This window comes from Lingula anatina, chromosome 2 (assembly GCF_051362555.1).
Source record: "Lingula anatina isolate TDL-2025a chromosome 2, LinAna3.0, whole genome shotgun sequence".
Taxonomy (NCBI): domain Eukaryota; kingdom Metazoa; phylum Brachiopoda; class Lingulata; order Lingulida; family Lingulidae; genus Lingula; species Lingula anatina.
In genome coordinates, this window is record NC_141768.1 from 24,580,142 (window position 1) to 24,596,773 (window position 16,632).

A 16,632-nucleotide genomic window follows, 5' to 3' on the forward strand; every position below is an offset into this window, starting at 1 on the left:
ATCTTGTAGACTTGTTCTATGATGAACATGAAAGTTGCTATAGTAGCATCAACAGAATAAGTGTTATTATAGAAACATGTAAACACCAGAGCACAGTTTCTTCAAATGTGTTAGGAGAGACTTGTCCACAGAAAAACTACTCTCCACTGAACACAATCATGTGCACCAGTTCACTTTAACTGAGGTCTTGATCCTTTTTGAGTGGTACATTAACTATAGTGGGATCTCCAGAAGCAAGGTCTGAATTGTGGGGTTGTGTATAATCATACAGCTTAGCATCTGGAATTAGTCATTAATACATAACACATCATGGACAGTGCTACTTATAATCACCCTCACACAGAAATACAAATGTATTATTTGGGGAAGAACATGTTCTGCTCGACCATCTCAAATCCCCCAGGAGTCAATGAAACAATCATGTACAAGTCTACTAACCTCTGTTGTTAGTGAATAGATATTTTAAGTCTACTATGAACTAGGTTAAAGGAATGCAATTTGTCCTGTTGACAAAATGTAAGAAATGACCAAAGGAAGTTTTATTATTTACAGAGAATCATTGGCAGAGGGCTAAAAATATCATTCTGAACATCATCCTACAAATAACATATCTGCTCATCTGAAGGCTCTATAATTGCTGCTCAGTGTATATACCTCTCACTTTTTACTGCTGCACTATTAAAAGTGGTCAATGGTAACTTTTTCCTTCTTGATGGCATTCCTTTCATATGACACTCTGCATCCAAAAGCTTTTTATCCACTGGTCTCTCAGACTTAACAGACCTCAGAAACATTACTAGTCACATTCAAATTTAACTAGCCTGGGGATGAAATCCATAGACAATAGAAAAAATTATTGAAAGTAACCTCTGAAATTATTACTACAGTTTGACCAAACTTGTAACTTTGAAAAATGGGGCTATACGCGGAGCCGTTTGTCCTAAAGAGGGCGCTGGGGTAATAGTGGTTATTGAAGATAGCCTCGTTTTCGCGTCCGTGTAGAAATGGCTTTAGAGTATGGGAAGCAAACGGTGGCGAAGTTAAAACTTCAACTAGTTGAAAGAGGAGCCCCCACTAGAGGAAAGAAACAGGATTTGGTAGAAAGGTTAGTGTGTTTACTTATGAATGTGTCAATTGTATCATTAATATTGAAGGTTTCGCGCTCGAATCTTCCCGTAAAATATGGGTTTCTGTGTGAGCTCCCTGTCAAAAGCCAGGTGTAAGCGGCGGCTAGTTCCGCACTACTAATATGCCTAATTTATTACTATATTTCAAGATAATGATATTGTCATTGCGTATTTCCATATTCCGAGAATATAATGAAGGTATTTATGTTTAAAATATGTTTATTGTAGGCACTCCTAGTCGATAAAGGACCGTTCGTTTCGGTAATCAAATTTCGTGTACCAGGTCCGACATTTAACACATGACTTGTGTCAACACAAATTTGTAAAGGAGAAACCAGGGTTGATGCGTGTTTTATGTCAATGACAATTGACATAACTAAGTATAGATGAGGTAGACAATCAAAACAGTGTTTGCCAAGAATGTTAGCATCGTTTTGTTAGCATCATAGTTTTTTTCACTCCCTCATAATTGCATTGATGTTGGTAGGTCACAGAGAAGGAAGTGTCAGAACTTGAAAACAGAACTAGAGGCCAAAGTAAAAGTCGAGTGTGGCATGAAGAAAGATCATGGAGAATAACAGCATCGAGGTAGGTGTGCAAACGAAAATAAGTTTGCTTGTTTTTTACTTGTTCAAATGTCTTGTATCAATATCGTGTCCTAGCTTGAGCTACTATATATACCTGTAGTTGCATTATAATACAGAAATACAAGTTGTGAGATGATATATCATGGTTTGAAGGTCAACATTTAATGCTATGAATGTACAATTTCATTTTGCATTTGGAATACAAATTGAAAAGAACAGTGAAAAAAAACCTATCTCACTAATTTAATTTTATCATTTTTAGGTTTGGTGATATTTTGAACGCAACCGAAAGACAAGACAAGGACAGATTATGCCAGTTTACCCATGAAATCAATACTCCATATTTCTTAAAATTTACAGACATATAGTCGTCAACAATGTCACGTTCTGGCCAAATGTTCATTTCACTGAGCTGGAAAAACAAAGTTGATCCATGTGCTTATTATTTCTGACACCGTTGTTACCGATAGCTTGAAACGGAGAGCTAAATAATCGTCAAAGGCTTGTCTCAGTTTCATAATGATAAAAAACATTGGCCCTGGTGACAAACATTTGAAATTCAAGTGGTGAGCTGCTGGCCAAAGGCCATTAAAAAACAACATGAATTGTTCAATATGACTATAAATCCAGTTTGATACTAGACAGCCTTTGCATTTTTCTGGTACAGCATGATGCTTTCTCTTGTGTCTGATGGTGTAGTGATATCACACTGGGAAGCTGTACTTTCTTTTTGGCTCTCACCAGCGCATTCTTCATGTTTGTCTGCCACTGCTTCATCTGCTTGAGACTCATCCTATATAGGATACAACAAAAAATAAATACATAAGTTAATAAATTACACAAAGAAAAATACTTCGTTGTTAATTAACACATAAAATCTGTGTAGATGATAGAAATGACGCAGATCTGACTGCCTCTTGTCCCCTTTAGTCCGTCTCTAGTATTTCTAGTATTAAGACAGATAATTATACAAATAATAAAAAACATTTTATTTATAAATCTGTTATTATACCATGCGTTATATTTACCTCCACTTCATCGGATCTGATACTTTGCGAATTATTAAATGGAAATATGGATGGTATCGTTCCTGGCTTCAGTCTTTTCTCTCATCTGCAAAAGGAGTGCACATAACGCTTATTAATACAATAAAAATCAAGTTGTCCTAATTTGAAAACGTGGCCTTTAAAAAACCTTATGTATTATCACATAAAAACGAAGAAATAATTGTAGTGGCTGGTCGGGGTTGACCCGGGCTCGGTAGCTTAGTCGGTAGAGTGTTTTCTCCCTCAAATCGCTACATATATGTTAGGTGAAGAATGTCTTAAAAATTAACATTCTAAGCACGTTAAACGACACAATTACTTAAACATCGATAACAAAGATCTAATGAATAAGTTGACAAACTCATTATTAATACTAAAAGCGACAACAGCAAGTAAAACTTACGTAGAAGTGTAATCTTCCTCACGAAAGTGGAGGAAACAGACTTTGTCATGTGCCTTTAGTTTCCATAGTGTTTTTGATGAAGAATCAACCCTCCTGATGGCAACTCTCCACTGGTAACTCAGCTTTGTGTCTTTCGGAAAAGAATGACCTGCTGTTGACGATGTACATTCCGGAACACAACAGTATCCTGGCATTATTTAGAGCGATATTTCCAGCGTCAGATTAAAAATGAAACTGCAAACACACGAGAAAGTACGCGCATGCGCAAAAGTACCCCAACTAAAACACGCGCGCCACCCAGTGGTGAAAAAAACTGATAGCCCCATTACATTGCCCTCTCTGAGTCATTTTCTGGTCTTTTCTGGTCTTTCATGTTTTAACAATCATGGAAAGCCATGTAGGACTTGAACTGAAACAAATCTATAACAGAACTAACAACAGATACGCGTATCCATAATAAGGTGCCATAGCAGGATTGCAACTCTCCTTTTACTAGCATTTTTCTCATTATCTCATTTTCTCATTATCATTATGTGCTATTCTACACAAAGCAGACTTTTGTCACACCTACCCTGAGTGTCAGAGCAACGTAAAAGCTAGCTTGTTAAATATATACCTTGTGATGGAGTCGCTTTTACTAGTATTGTGACATGGGTTATATATGAAATCAAGATCGAGCTGGCAATACCGGAATCTAGAACCTAGGGTAGTCACACCTTGACAGTCCCATAAATCAGGAGAGAGTTTTGGCTGCTGCCTGTATTGTGTAGACAATAACTGCTAGGTGTTTCTTCACCTCCTCCCACTGTTCCTCTGGTCCGTTTTCATTCAGTCCATACATCAGGTCACTGAGACCAGGGAAAGAGCTGGCTGCGTATATGTTCTTACTGCTTGGCGCAAATATGATGTGCCTGCAATTAAGGGTTGTATTAGATATTTATACTTAGTTCAGCCCATTATGAAAATAGATAATTTTGGCAGGAAAATGTGTTCTTTAGTATAAGTTGCCTTTTTTTGCATTACTCACATCCAAACAACAACAGCAATTAATTTCTATTCTAGACAAGTGCTTTTTTGCAAGTTTTTCACCCTTTATTTGGTACACCAGGAAGCAGTTCCATAAAATAATCAAATAACTTGGTCATAACTGAAACACATTTACAGGTCTTCAATAAATTTGCCATTTGCAATCTCGAGCCTCGAATTTGTTATATCGTGAATGCTCAAACCACAATATCATGGCGTGAACGTAAAATTACAAGCAATGTCACAAGTGGTCACAAGCAATTGCTACAAACCATGAACTGTTTATGTGCTTATCCACTCATTTGGTACATGCCATATGTACTGAAGATTGTTGAGAGCCCATTACCCTTGTATCATATGCAGAATGAATTGTTTATAGATAAAATAAAGAAAATTCATAAAAATAGCTATATATTTGTGAGTTGGTGGAAACAGTTGTTGAATTAAATTTTCTCATATCCTATTTACCACTTTAAGAGCAGTATAAATTATGCACATTATAGGGTTACAGAATTAGGTGCTGTATACTCTAAAAGATTTTTTAATGGTTTTTCAAGTAGCAAGTTTCATTTTTACTCAAAATGTCATTTTACTGACATAATTATCCGATTACATTGGCCTGCACCTACACTATTCTGGTCAATTCTATTTTGTGATGTTGCACTGGTTAATGACTTGATGAGTAAAAATAAACTCACGTGGTATCAGGTGAGGAGAAGATGTCACTTTTATTGTCTCAGAATTTCCAAAAGCTGTAACATTCAGTTTCTTGTACGAGGTTCTTGCAAAAAAAAAAAAAAAAAACCAATAGAGAAGAAACCTGCATGGAAGTCGGCCAAATTGCTCATGCCCTTTGTTGTGATGCTAAGTTTGCACCATGAAATCAAGATTTGAGTTTTTAATTGGTATTTGTGCTCACGAATCCAAGGTTGAGGTCACAAATGGCAATTATTTCTTACAAGGCCTGATTTAGTCTCTTTAGAAATGATTTACTTTCTCATCTTATATCAAGTTCTCCATGAAACCCAGCCTCAGTCCTTGTGATACCAGGCAATCATAATGGTCACCCAGAACTGTGCCTGTCACCTGTATCTGTCACCTGTATATCTCACCTGAACAAAGGTCTACCTGGGAGACCCTGGGGGTCAATGAAAGCTCTCTCCAACATCAACATTTGGTCATTGATCTCACGTATTGCAAGAGGACTAAAAATTAGGATAGTACATGTAATACTAACAATAATGAGACATGACATGACATGACATGACATGACGACATGACATGACATGACATGACATGATATGATATGATATGATATGATATGATATGATATGATATGATATGATATGTTGTATTCATCCTACATAACTTGTGCACTCCAAAACACCACCAGATCTATACACTATACTGGAGGCCAACTGAGTGATAAAATTAATTCTTTATACCAAAATTCTTGATGGACACAGTAGAAAAAGGAAAAAAAACATCAGGACTTATACGGTTTATCTGTGAATATTCAGTGAAAATCAATTTGTGGCTCTTGTATACCAAATATATGCTACTTAATTAGTTTGGCACTAGTGGATCCAGGATAGGAAAAAGGGAGATGGGGGCAAAAATGTCCTCATTTATATAATCCCATGCTCTTGTTCCCTTTCCCCCTTTCTCTGTATATAATAAAAAGACCTACTTGTTTTTGTCCACATTTTCAACCTTCTTTGAGAATTCATTTGCAGCACTTGTGAAGTTTTTTACTGCAGAATATAAACCATCTAAGACAAAAAGAAAAAAAAAGAGAGGATGTCAAATTCATCAATATGTATAGATAGTATCAGATTCTTGTTTGTATATCCATAATAAGGTAAAAAAACATCAAATGTCATCAACTATATTCTGTCACAGCTTATACAAAAGTATTTAGACTTATATCAAATAATCAAAGGAAAAGAAAAGAATATATAGCATACAAAATATAAACAGATTATTTGACAGAGAATAGGAATCATACCTTAAATCTAATAGCATTAACAGTGTTGATTCCCTGCACACATATGCATGTACCATATATTCACTACTTCAGAAACTTTCAAATGACTTTTTCACAAGTACATGTATTTGCTAGTACTGCTTATATCCTGTTACTCTATAAACTCACCAAAACTTATCCCATCTTTCTTTGCAAAAATTCCTCGAAAACTTGAAAAAGAAGCATTGGCGAATGTTTCTATAGCTGAAGCATAATCTGCAGGGTTCATAGGCAGCAGCAGGGAGTCTGCCAAGTTTCGTGCCAGTTCCGCCAAGACCTGTGCCACTGCTTTATGGCAGGTGAAATCTGGGTCAATAAACTTCTCCATGATTTCGAATGTCTCATACACCGAATGATATACAGGGTAAGAAGATATTTTCCATGCACTCTGAAACAGATAAATACAAATTGTGAAAAAAATTAATGAAATTAACACTATCTGTTGCCAGTTGATTACAGTTTTCTTTATTAAAAACAATTCAAAAGAATATTATCAAATTCAAACAAGGCAGCAAATCTGTCAAATGTACAGACAAAAAGCAGAAAATTATGATGTACAAAATAGGTTACCGTCAATTCTGATGCAATAATACATGATGCCTAATAGCAGAGACAACACCAAATTTTAACTATGGACAACAGGTAATACGTACAGCTGTAAGTAAAATATGTAACTAGCATAAGGCTTAAGGCCCATGAGAGTTCAAGATCACACTTTGAAAATGCTGGATGGGGAAATGAAAAATTCACAAATAATTGCATTAATTCAAGAAAAAATGATAATGCTATCAAGCTGGTTTTCCAATTTGAGCCGCATGTCAATCCTAAGAATCATTCTTGTAAGTTATAAAGTAATAAGTAAAACAGTTTATTTTTCATAACATTTGTGGTGGCAGTACAAATTTGTGCAAATTTTGATGCAATATTAATAATGATTAACAGCAAAATCAACACCAATTGTTATTTTCTACTGCACAAAACATGGACATTTAGAAAATTTTATTACCATTTGGCTTCATGCCCATGGGAGTTCTACTTCCCACATTGAAAATGCAAATATGTGAAAAAAAAACTGCAATGCTTCCAGAAAAGAAAGTAATCAGACTGGTTTTTTAACATAAGCAATGTAGATTCATTATTCCAGGTAATTTTATTAGAGATGACAATGTTGTAGTATTTATACAACTTATACAACTGATAGAGACAGAGATTACAAAGTTTCAATCTTTTCACCAACTTTTGTATGTTTGTAATATGAGTACTCACAGTGTAGGTATATGTTTGATCTGTAACAGGGATTCCAACATGCTGGATGAAGGGGGTGAAGTCACTGCCAGCACCAAGAACATTTACCCTAATACACATGAAAATGCAGTAAGCAAAATGCAAATCCAGGCAGATTAGCAATCCACCAAGGCAAATAAAATACCAAACTGCTTTCAAATAAGAGTGACATATTATCAATTTATCTGTTTAAACATAATCTGTTTTTATTCAATTGCCTCTTTGCATTGTGTAAGATTTGCTTAACAAATACTAATACAGTTATGTCTGTATCATATTAATCATAAATCTGTAATTTTTCAGTAACAATGTAAGCAGTTTGTTTTTCATGATTTCAAATATCTTCACTGAAAATATAATACTAGCATATCACCTTGGCTCATTTAATGTGCCTCCAGCTGGATCATATTTTGCCCAAGTGTCATGTACTGTAATATCAGCATTGTGTGGGTCTTTGACCTGAAATTTAGAGTTCATGAAAAATAATTCAATCAGTTCATCACATATAACAGATTTTGACAAAGCAATATTTGTACTAAACCTATATAAGAGCAAGTTAAATATGATGGACGTTAGAGTTATGTGGACTAGCTAAAAGATTAAACAAGATCTATAATATCTTTTTCTATCACAAGTCATTCTCACAATTCAATGAGACACTTGCAACTGAACAAGTACATAATTATACGGTTATACAATCAAAATACCTTCTTTGTGGCAGACAACATTGCCTCCTTCAAAAGTGGGGAGGCCCTTCCTCTAAAAGAATAATTTCCTGCAAACAAATAAATGGAATTTGAATTTAATAAACATGTATCCAAGACATAATTAAATTCAACTTATAGCATTATAATTCAATTAACAGATCTGCATTGTGTGAGTTTCTGGTAGATTTTAGTATCACAAAAGAGCTAAAGACCCAGAGTTGATCTTCATTTTAAAACTGAAAATATTTGTCTACCTCAAGATAAAAATTAGAAGTAAAGAAAGTAGCTGGTGGTCTAAAACATCTGATATCTTGGTAAACTGCCTAAAACTGAAATACAAGATTTAAAAATTCATCCAAATCCAATCTCCTCTATTTCTGCATAGTAGTTGCAAGATCACTCCAGGAAACTAATCTCTATCATCTCTGAAAATGAAAAAGCCATGCTGATAGTGAAAGTTTCCAATATTATCTGTAACTCAAGTTGACTCTGAAGAAACAAGGTATGTCAAAGTCATACTTTGACACAAACACTAACATGTGGCTGCACAGCAGGTCATAGTTTCAGTAAGTCACAGCTACCTGGACACAAACTCACCTTTGACAACAGTGTCATAGTTTCAGTAAGTCACAACTACCTGGACACAAACACTCACATGTCACAGCGAGTCATAGTATAAGGTAAGCTACAGGTGCCTGGACACAAACACTCACCTCTGACAGCAGTGTCACAGTTTAAGTAAGCCACAGCTTGAGTCAGCAGTGATTTCATGTTTTCCTGAAACAACAAAATGAAGAATTATAATGACAGAAAAAATAATAAAAGGAAAAAAAGGAAGAATTTAAGTCTTACATTGGTAATGTTCACTTTCCTTGCATGATTTTTCTCTTCAGTTTTCAGTTTCTCTTCAATATTTACTAATCATACCTTGACTCCAGATCTTTTTCAATTTTTGTGGGGAATCTTTTTATAAAATACTGTAGAATAAAAGTACACATTTTATCAAAATTCTGAAGGGTTTTTATATATACTTAGGAAAAAAGAAATTTTGTAACATCTAATTTCTATTTTAGAAAACTTCACAGACCTCTACCCATTCTGTAGAACCTGGATATCCATATTCCTCTGCACCCCAGCTGCAAAACTTCAGGGTCCGTCTGGGAGACCAACCTTGAATATACAGATACCATTTTGTTAGTGCATATCCCTTTGCCAAGACCTTGCGTTTTAATAACCATTACAAATAAACTGTACATATCCTGTGTTGCCAAATGTATGTAATTGAACATTTTATTATTTATTTTCTAGGATAAAAATTATAAATCGCAGCATTATGTGTGAGCATTAAATGCCAATGAAATGTGCTGCACATAGTATGTAATTGAATTCTGTGGAAGAGAAATATTAATCACTACACATATTACCAGCCTTCTTGAGCTTGCCGAATGCTCTGGTGACCTCCAACATAGTTGCTGTTCCACTGGAGGGGTCTAACGCTCCAAACACCCAGGCATCTCTGTGATTGCCAACTAGAACATGCCTGTCTGGAAGATTCAAGGGACTGGGGTTATTATTCACAAACCATTTATAGATATCCCTTTTCTATCAAGCATCTTTTAGATCTGAATCTACAACTGGATATATAACAAATAAATGGTAATTATTAGGGTGATAATTCCTAATGGTATGGATATAAAACATTGTGAATAATGATAAGGATATGTCAAAACATTGTGAATAATGATAAGGATATGTCAAAGTTAAGAAAGAATAAAATTCAAGCATATTGGTATCACCATGCAAGAAGACAATAAAGATTTCTCCTAGACAGATAAATTGCAATTATCTTTAGAAAAAATCCCAACAGGGAACTAGTTATCTGCCTGAACTTGAATCTTAGCTATGTGACACACCCACAAACATGCATATGTGCATAAACCCACATGCACGCATGCATTTATGCACATAAGCATGCAAACATGCATGCACACACACCATATGTACCTGGTTCTACCTTTCCTTTGATGGTACCAATGACATTATAGGTCATCCTTCTAACATTATAGTTGTGCACTTCCAATTTGACATTTCTGAAAATAAGAAAAAAAATCAGTATATATTTGGCAAATATGAAACTTTTAAATTTCAGCTCTGTATAATCACTATTTTATACAAATTGTCACAAGTGAATCCAAATATCTATTAATAAGTGCCAGTTTTGGACACCAGTTCATAATTTCAATATAAAGGCTCTTAGACTACAACAAGTTTTGATTGTTTATAGGCCAGGACTTTTAACACTAGCCTGTTTAAAACTCAAATTTTTTATATATCTGTATGTTGCATGCAGTCATTCATAAAATGCCCTTGGGCCAATATCAGAATATTCAGGATATATTCATAGTTGACTTCTCAAATTAACCATTCTAACTTGAGTCAAAAATGCTTCACGACCACTAAAACTGCCAAACTACATGTAGGTACTATAGTTTATCTGCAAACATGATTAACTAGAATGCAAAGCATCAAATTTTAAATTTGTTCAGCTAACTTTTATTCTAAAATGTATTCAAATTAGAAAAGCACTCGGTGAGCGCAACCTCGACCAAGTCAAATAATGAACTAATAAATAACCATTTCTTAATTAATTAATTGATGAATTAGTTAATTAATCATCACCAAAATCTAAACTTTTCTTCCTTGGTTAATTTGTGACCTATCCAGAAAATTTAATTAAAATCTATACATAATAATTAATTAATTAATCGATAAATAACTTTAAACATAGGTTCATTTTATCATGCAGTTACTCAGTAGCAGTAAAAAACAAATCAGAGATAACCCTATTTCGGCAGGACACATGCATCTGCACTTGGTGGCTATATATGATTCTAGGACAATCCAACCCCCCCCCCCTCCAATCAATGCTCCCTGGACAATCCCCTCCCCCCAGACAATTCCCCCAGGACAACCCCCACCCCCAACGAATACATACATTTATACACAAATAAAAAGTAAATAGTGTAAAGTTCAAAACATTTCATCCATTTCATTAATATTGTTAGTGTGATAATACAAATTTATCATTAAACAATTTTTATAACAAATTCCTTTTTCATTGAGTGCAAGTACAGAAAGTATTATTAAATATCTATTCAAAGTATAACCACCTATCCTCCAGGTAAAGGTGGGGTAAACAGATGAACAGGTAAATATATTTTATGAATATTTTAGTGTGGTGGGTAGTGGGTATAGGTTGGTAGTATTCAAGCAATTAAAAGTGATAGATAGTCAAAGGGATTCCTGGATAAGGGAAAAAATCTGTTTACTCCACCCATCTTGATTAAAGGCTTACTTAATCAAGGGGGGAGTAATGAAGCAATTAAAAGTAACAGCTAATTCATCAATGGGTTGCCTGGATGTGTGAGATCATCTGTTTACCACGTCTTTACCTGGAGATATACTCAGTACTTTGATCAGATTTTTAATAAAATTTTCTGTTCTTCAATTTCTAAAATTTTTTTGTACTTGTACTCCATGAAAATAATTTGTTTAATGAAATTAATATGCTCTATCCTCAAGTTGCATCATCAAACTAGGAAATATTCATAAAATGGATGAAAAGATTTGAACTTTATACTCTTTACTTTATATTTGTGCATAAATATATATTCTTCGGGGGAGAATTGTCCAGGGGGAATTGTCCAGGGGGGGGGGATTGTCCTGATAACCCATTTATATGCACAGCTAAGAGCCTGCATAGATAGGATATTTGCCTTGTCAACCCTAGTATCAATGGTTACTGGAAACTGCAGAGGAATGCTGATAGTGGAGGTTAGTTTCCAGTAAATCTTGCCACTCAGGTAGGGGGAGGGTGTAAGAAGAGAAATTTCACCCAGAAATACATTTTAACTTCTTTTCATCAAATTCAAATCCATGGTAAAGCAAAAATCTTACAGATTCTGAAATTTTGATCCAGATTTGAAGCCAGGTCCCAAACTGTAGGCAACATTATGCAAAGTTCCTCTCCAATCCTCTGGAGAAACAGAGTCTGCAAGTTCCCTAAAAATAAAATGTTCTCAAAATCAACATTGTATATTAATCTTTTGTATATGTAAATTTACAACACAGAGATATGCTACTATTGCTGATGAAAGTATTGCTAACATTCGCACAATCTTAATTGTCTATTCATGTGAAAAAGTACTCTACCCATTGCTGGGGAGCTTATAATAAGAAGACTTATTCAAACAGCTTCAACCATTGTTTATTTCCATCACAATGGAGGAAGCCATTTGAATATATTTTCTTGTCTTACACACACGCACGCATGCACACATGTACGCACACATACACACACACACATGTTGAATGTTGATGCCCTCCCCTAAAAAAAATTCACATTAAAAAGGGTATTTCTTTTACAATTCTTCATAGAAAAAAAAAGCAAAATTATTTCCAGACCTCAGAAGAACTTTTGCATCATCATAACCAATGGGTTGACATGGGATCTGTGGCAACTGTGCCTTAAGGACTTTGTCCTGAGACCTGTAAGCCCATTCTGAAATTGTAACATATACTATGAGTCATCACAAAAATCAAGTTTCATTGGTGACATAAATGACTGAGTAAAAACCAGGGCCTTCATATTTGTATTTTGGGTCCAAAATAAAATGTGTGCATATTACTTAATTATCAATCATTAATAAGTTGTTATCAAAATATCAGTGTAAAGTGTTCATATTCATGGGGGCAGCACCATGTGTGCTCATACAGCTCCTAAAAGTCAGCCTGTGTTCTAGGCTTTGTAGGTTGGTAATCTCAGAAATTCAGAGTGGCACCTGCAGAACCACTTGTCAATGACTGTGTACAAGCACCTGTGTCCAATTACCCCCCCCCCCCCCCCCCCACACACACACACACACATCTGACCTGTAGCTGGGTAGCCCTGTGTCAGCTGGTCACCTTTTGTCATGACTACATTGCCTCTCTGTGCCCCTGTCCCTGGTAACCACCATGAGTCTGGATACACCTTATCCACTCCACTGATGGCATAGTCTGCTGGGTCAGAATACAGTATCAGCCCCTTGGCTCCAAATTTGTGTGCTGCTTTTAGCTACAACATTGAAGGGAATGGTAAGGGGATTATCTCTATAAGAATTGCCAAAACTGTAGCAGATTTATCAAAATATCTATATTCTAGCTACAATGTAGGACTTCTTGTTACATAATGTTGTAAATTTATTTGATTTACTTAGTATTTCTGAAACATGCCAGCAAAAACTGTGTACATACAAACAATTAACCTATCACAATTTGAATACACCAGTAATAAGAAAATCTTATCTTTTTTCAAACTTGACATTCAATTTTGGTCCATAAGTAAAAAAAGGTAGGATTAAAAATGCAATGGCAATAATTTTTTCCCAGCAAAAACATAAGGTGTAAGGAATACTCACCTTGTCCCCTCGAAAAATTTTGCCATATCTTGCTATTGCAATTTTGTCTGTAACATTTATTCCTAGGTCTTGTGTCAACTGCTCAAAGTCTTGCTCTCTGCCATAGTTCACATACACTAAATCACCCTGATTGACAATTAATAGGGATCATTTAAATGTCATGAATGGATTCTCTACATATGTATGTGTTTTAAGTTTCAAGATTCAAATAATGAAGACTGTTACATACATACATATATGTGAGATTGTGTGTTACTACTGAAGAATTAATGAGACATTTACAATTCCTGTTCGGATTTTACTCTTAAAAAACAGATGATATATAATACCACAAGTATTAAAAAAAAAAACAATACAACAAAGTTTTAGGAGGCACCATATTGTTTTATGTCTCCTTGATCTAAGCTGATGTAAGAAATAGGATCCATCCTTTAAAAGAATGGAACAAACTCAAGTGTGATAACGTTGGATGCAGCATTGAATCCGAGGCTAAAGCAAAATGTTGAGAAATTGTGTAGCATCGAATCCGAGGCTACAAGCAAATTTGTGAAGTATTAGACCGTCGCCATAAAAAAACCTTTGACTACGCCAAACTTCCCTTTTCTTTTATCATATTTGACAATGACTACATCTTTTGTTAAGTTAAAACTAATAGATTTTCAAAGACAACACTTTACATTAAATATCAAACCCAATGGTCAGTGGTCAAGGTAAATAATCCATGCTAAAATACAAAACTCAGCAATTTAAGAAGAGAGAGTAATTAAACTCTGCATGTTTACTTACTTGGTTTTGCACAAAAGATGGCCTTCACGACAAAGCATGTTCCTCTATGTTGGGGAACACAATGTTATTTTACAACAACTTAAGTTGTGCACAACTAAGACAATTAACATGTGCAACAAAGACAATCAACATGTACAATTAACACAATCAACATTGACAACTAACACAATTAGCGTGGATGACTTACATAATTAGCATGTACAACTAATACAATCAACATGGACAAATTACACAATCAGCACGGGCAACTAACACAATCAGCATGTACAGTTAAGGTCAGCACTAGATCATATACGGCAGCGGGACGGAAGTGAGTAATCCAACATGGCGGTCCCTAGCGACGAGATGCTAAGGCTGATAGTCGAATGTTTGTAGTGCCGATCAAAACACAGTTCAATTGTTTTTTTTTTAATCGTTTAATAACTAGGAATATAGCATATAATTTTTATTTACTTTTTAATCTATCTTTTTATTTTTTAATCGTATTATACCTAGGATTTTGTAAACTTTGCGATTTGAATAAAGTAGATGAGTTCCACCTCCTGCTAGAGTGCAAAGCATATGATTCAATACATGATTCCTTCAGAGGGCAGCTGTCAGAGTTCCTACCCCTAGCGACTTCAGCTTTAATGAACTGTATAATTTTCTTATGGGTGCTCAAGACTTAAATATTCTTAGAATGGTTATGCCTTTTCTTAATAGATGCTTCCAACAAAGGGAACAAACCCTCTCTTATACATTGTACTCTTTTCAGTGTTTGTATTTAAATTCACTTTATAAACTCATTTATTAGTATTATTATACATTTATCTAATTGGGTCTAAATGCGTTTCCACGTCCTGCAAATTTACGTATCTATAGCTGGAGTTGTCTGTTTTACCTCTATAATTGTACTTCGGCCCATTTTTAAACACATATTCATCTATATCGCATCAAAATCATGTATATTTATTCATTTACTTGTTTGTACTCTGCTATAGTTAGATGTACTAGCTGTCTTTGATTGAACCTTATTTGTGAAGGTGTATCAATAAAGAATCCCCAGGGATATAGCATACATGTATATTTTCCTAGATATTTTGCTGTAAAACTACATCCTATAAATGTCTCGGCGGCGCCACTCGGAACTACTCGGATGTCTCCGCACTCGACAATAAGTATGGTTAGTATGGAGCTTGCGGAATGAGCCGAGGATTGCAGATTGTGGCAGCGCTGGGGGCCGCCATGTTGGATTACCCACTTCCGTCCCGCTGCCGTATATGATCTAGTGCTGACCGTACAGTTAATACAATCAACATGGTGAAATAACACAATCAGTAGGGGCAACTAACACAATCAGCATAAATAACCACCACAATCAGCATGGACAACTTGCAGCAGTAAAAGCAACATGTACACCCCACCTCCACTGTCCCAGCAGGAGCAAAAGCATTGAAAGGTGGCAGCACTCCTGTCTGGTTCTGGTCTGGGTTCAGTATCTTCTCTGTGGCAGCACTGGCAAACTCTACCTTGCCAGAGGTAGAGTTCACTACAGACACCTGAGAAAAATAGTAATCAATCATCACCATAAGGTTTAGATGGACATTTTCAATAAAATGATAACACAGTTACTGTGTAACCTCAATAACATAAGACGGCATTGCACTGTTGCAATGCATTACATGGTATTACATACATTAATCTATAAGTACAGTATAAAATCGTAATGTATCACAAGAAGAACACTGATTATTAAAATCATTTTCAACCTTCTCACCATGTTTGGCTTAGATATATTGGGATATGAAAGGAGAACATCATAACCCACAATCTCAGCCTCCAGACCTTGCTCTAACCACAGTTTGCGTATATACTCTGCCTGCTCCCAGTCTGCCGCAGTCCCAGCAACATGAGGTTTGGTGGTCAGGTATCTGGAAGGTACCACAAAATACAAAGATTGTTGACTAGACTACCCCCCCCCCCCCCCCCCCCCCCCCACTGTTGGCAAACCTCTAGTTGTTGTTTCCAGTGACACTTTGAGTTTCAGAAATTATATTGAAGACTTACCTTTACTAAATATATGCCATTTGATGATAAAGTGTAGGCTATGTACATCAGGATTAATTCTTATCTTAAGTCACAAGAGCTTATTCAGACTATGCATACCAGAATGTGCTACACTTAACCACAGGCAAAAATAAA

The 16,632-nt window shown here is 35.4% G+C and overlaps 1 protein-coding gene and 2 long non-coding RNA genes across 4 annotated transcripts in view; 1 reads left to right on the top strand and 2 right to left on the bottom strand.

Moving 5' to 3' along the window:
* Positions 1–16,632, bottom strand: part of LOC106171410 (N-acetylated-alpha-linked acidic dipeptidase 2) — a 36,972-nt gene that overhangs the window by 19,582 nt on the left and 758 nt on the right. The window contains exons 2-18 of one of the 2 annotated variants that reach the window (XM_013551748.3): positions 16,208–16,361; positions 15,855–15,989; positions 13,666–13,791; positions 13,139–13,322; positions 12,671–12,767; positions 12,164–12,268; positions 10,211–10,296; positions 9,631–9,750; positions 9,294–9,376; positions 8,920–8,983; positions 8,207–8,274; positions 7,873–7,958; positions 7,482–7,569; positions 6,345–6,603; positions 5,880–5,961; positions 5,302–5,394; positions 3,880–4,074 (exon numbers count right to left, since the gene is read on the bottom strand). In XM_013551748.3, coding sequence (XP_013407202.2) covers positions 3,897–4,074; positions 5,302–5,394; positions 5,880–5,961; positions 6,345–6,603; positions 7,482–7,569; positions 7,873–7,958; positions 8,207–8,274; positions 8,920–8,983; positions 9,294–9,376; positions 9,631–9,750; positions 10,211–10,296; positions 12,164–12,268; positions 12,671–12,767; positions 13,139–13,322; positions 13,666–13,791; positions 15,855–15,989; positions 16,208–16,361 — 2,008 coding nt within the window. In that variant the 3' untranslated portion in view covers positions 3,880–3,896. The remainder of the gene's footprint in view (positions 1–3,879; positions 4,075–5,301; positions 5,395–5,879; positions 5,962–6,344; positions 6,604–7,481; positions 7,570–7,872; positions 7,959–8,206; positions 8,275–8,919; positions 8,984–9,293; positions 9,377–9,630; positions 9,751–10,210; positions 10,297–12,163; positions 12,269–12,670; positions 12,768–13,138; positions 13,323–13,665; positions 13,792–15,854; positions 15,990–16,207; positions 16,362–16,632) is intronic. The other variant, XM_087005678.1, reaches the window with a different exon arrangement.
* Positions 518–3,825, bottom strand: LOC147763489 (uncharacterized). Its single transcript, XR_015333038.1, has 3 exons — positions 3,164–3,825; positions 2,743–2,827; positions 518–2,507 (listed from the first exon to the last, which is right to left on the bottom strand). It is a non-coding gene; the product is annotated as an uncharacterized LOC147763489 (long non-coding RNA).
* LOC147763490 (uncharacterized) lies at positions 1,004–2,505 on the top strand. The gene is made up of 3 exons (XR_015333037.1): positions 1,004–1,105; positions 1,615–1,715; positions 1,977–2,505. It is a non-coding gene; the product is annotated as an uncharacterized LOC147763490 (long non-coding RNA).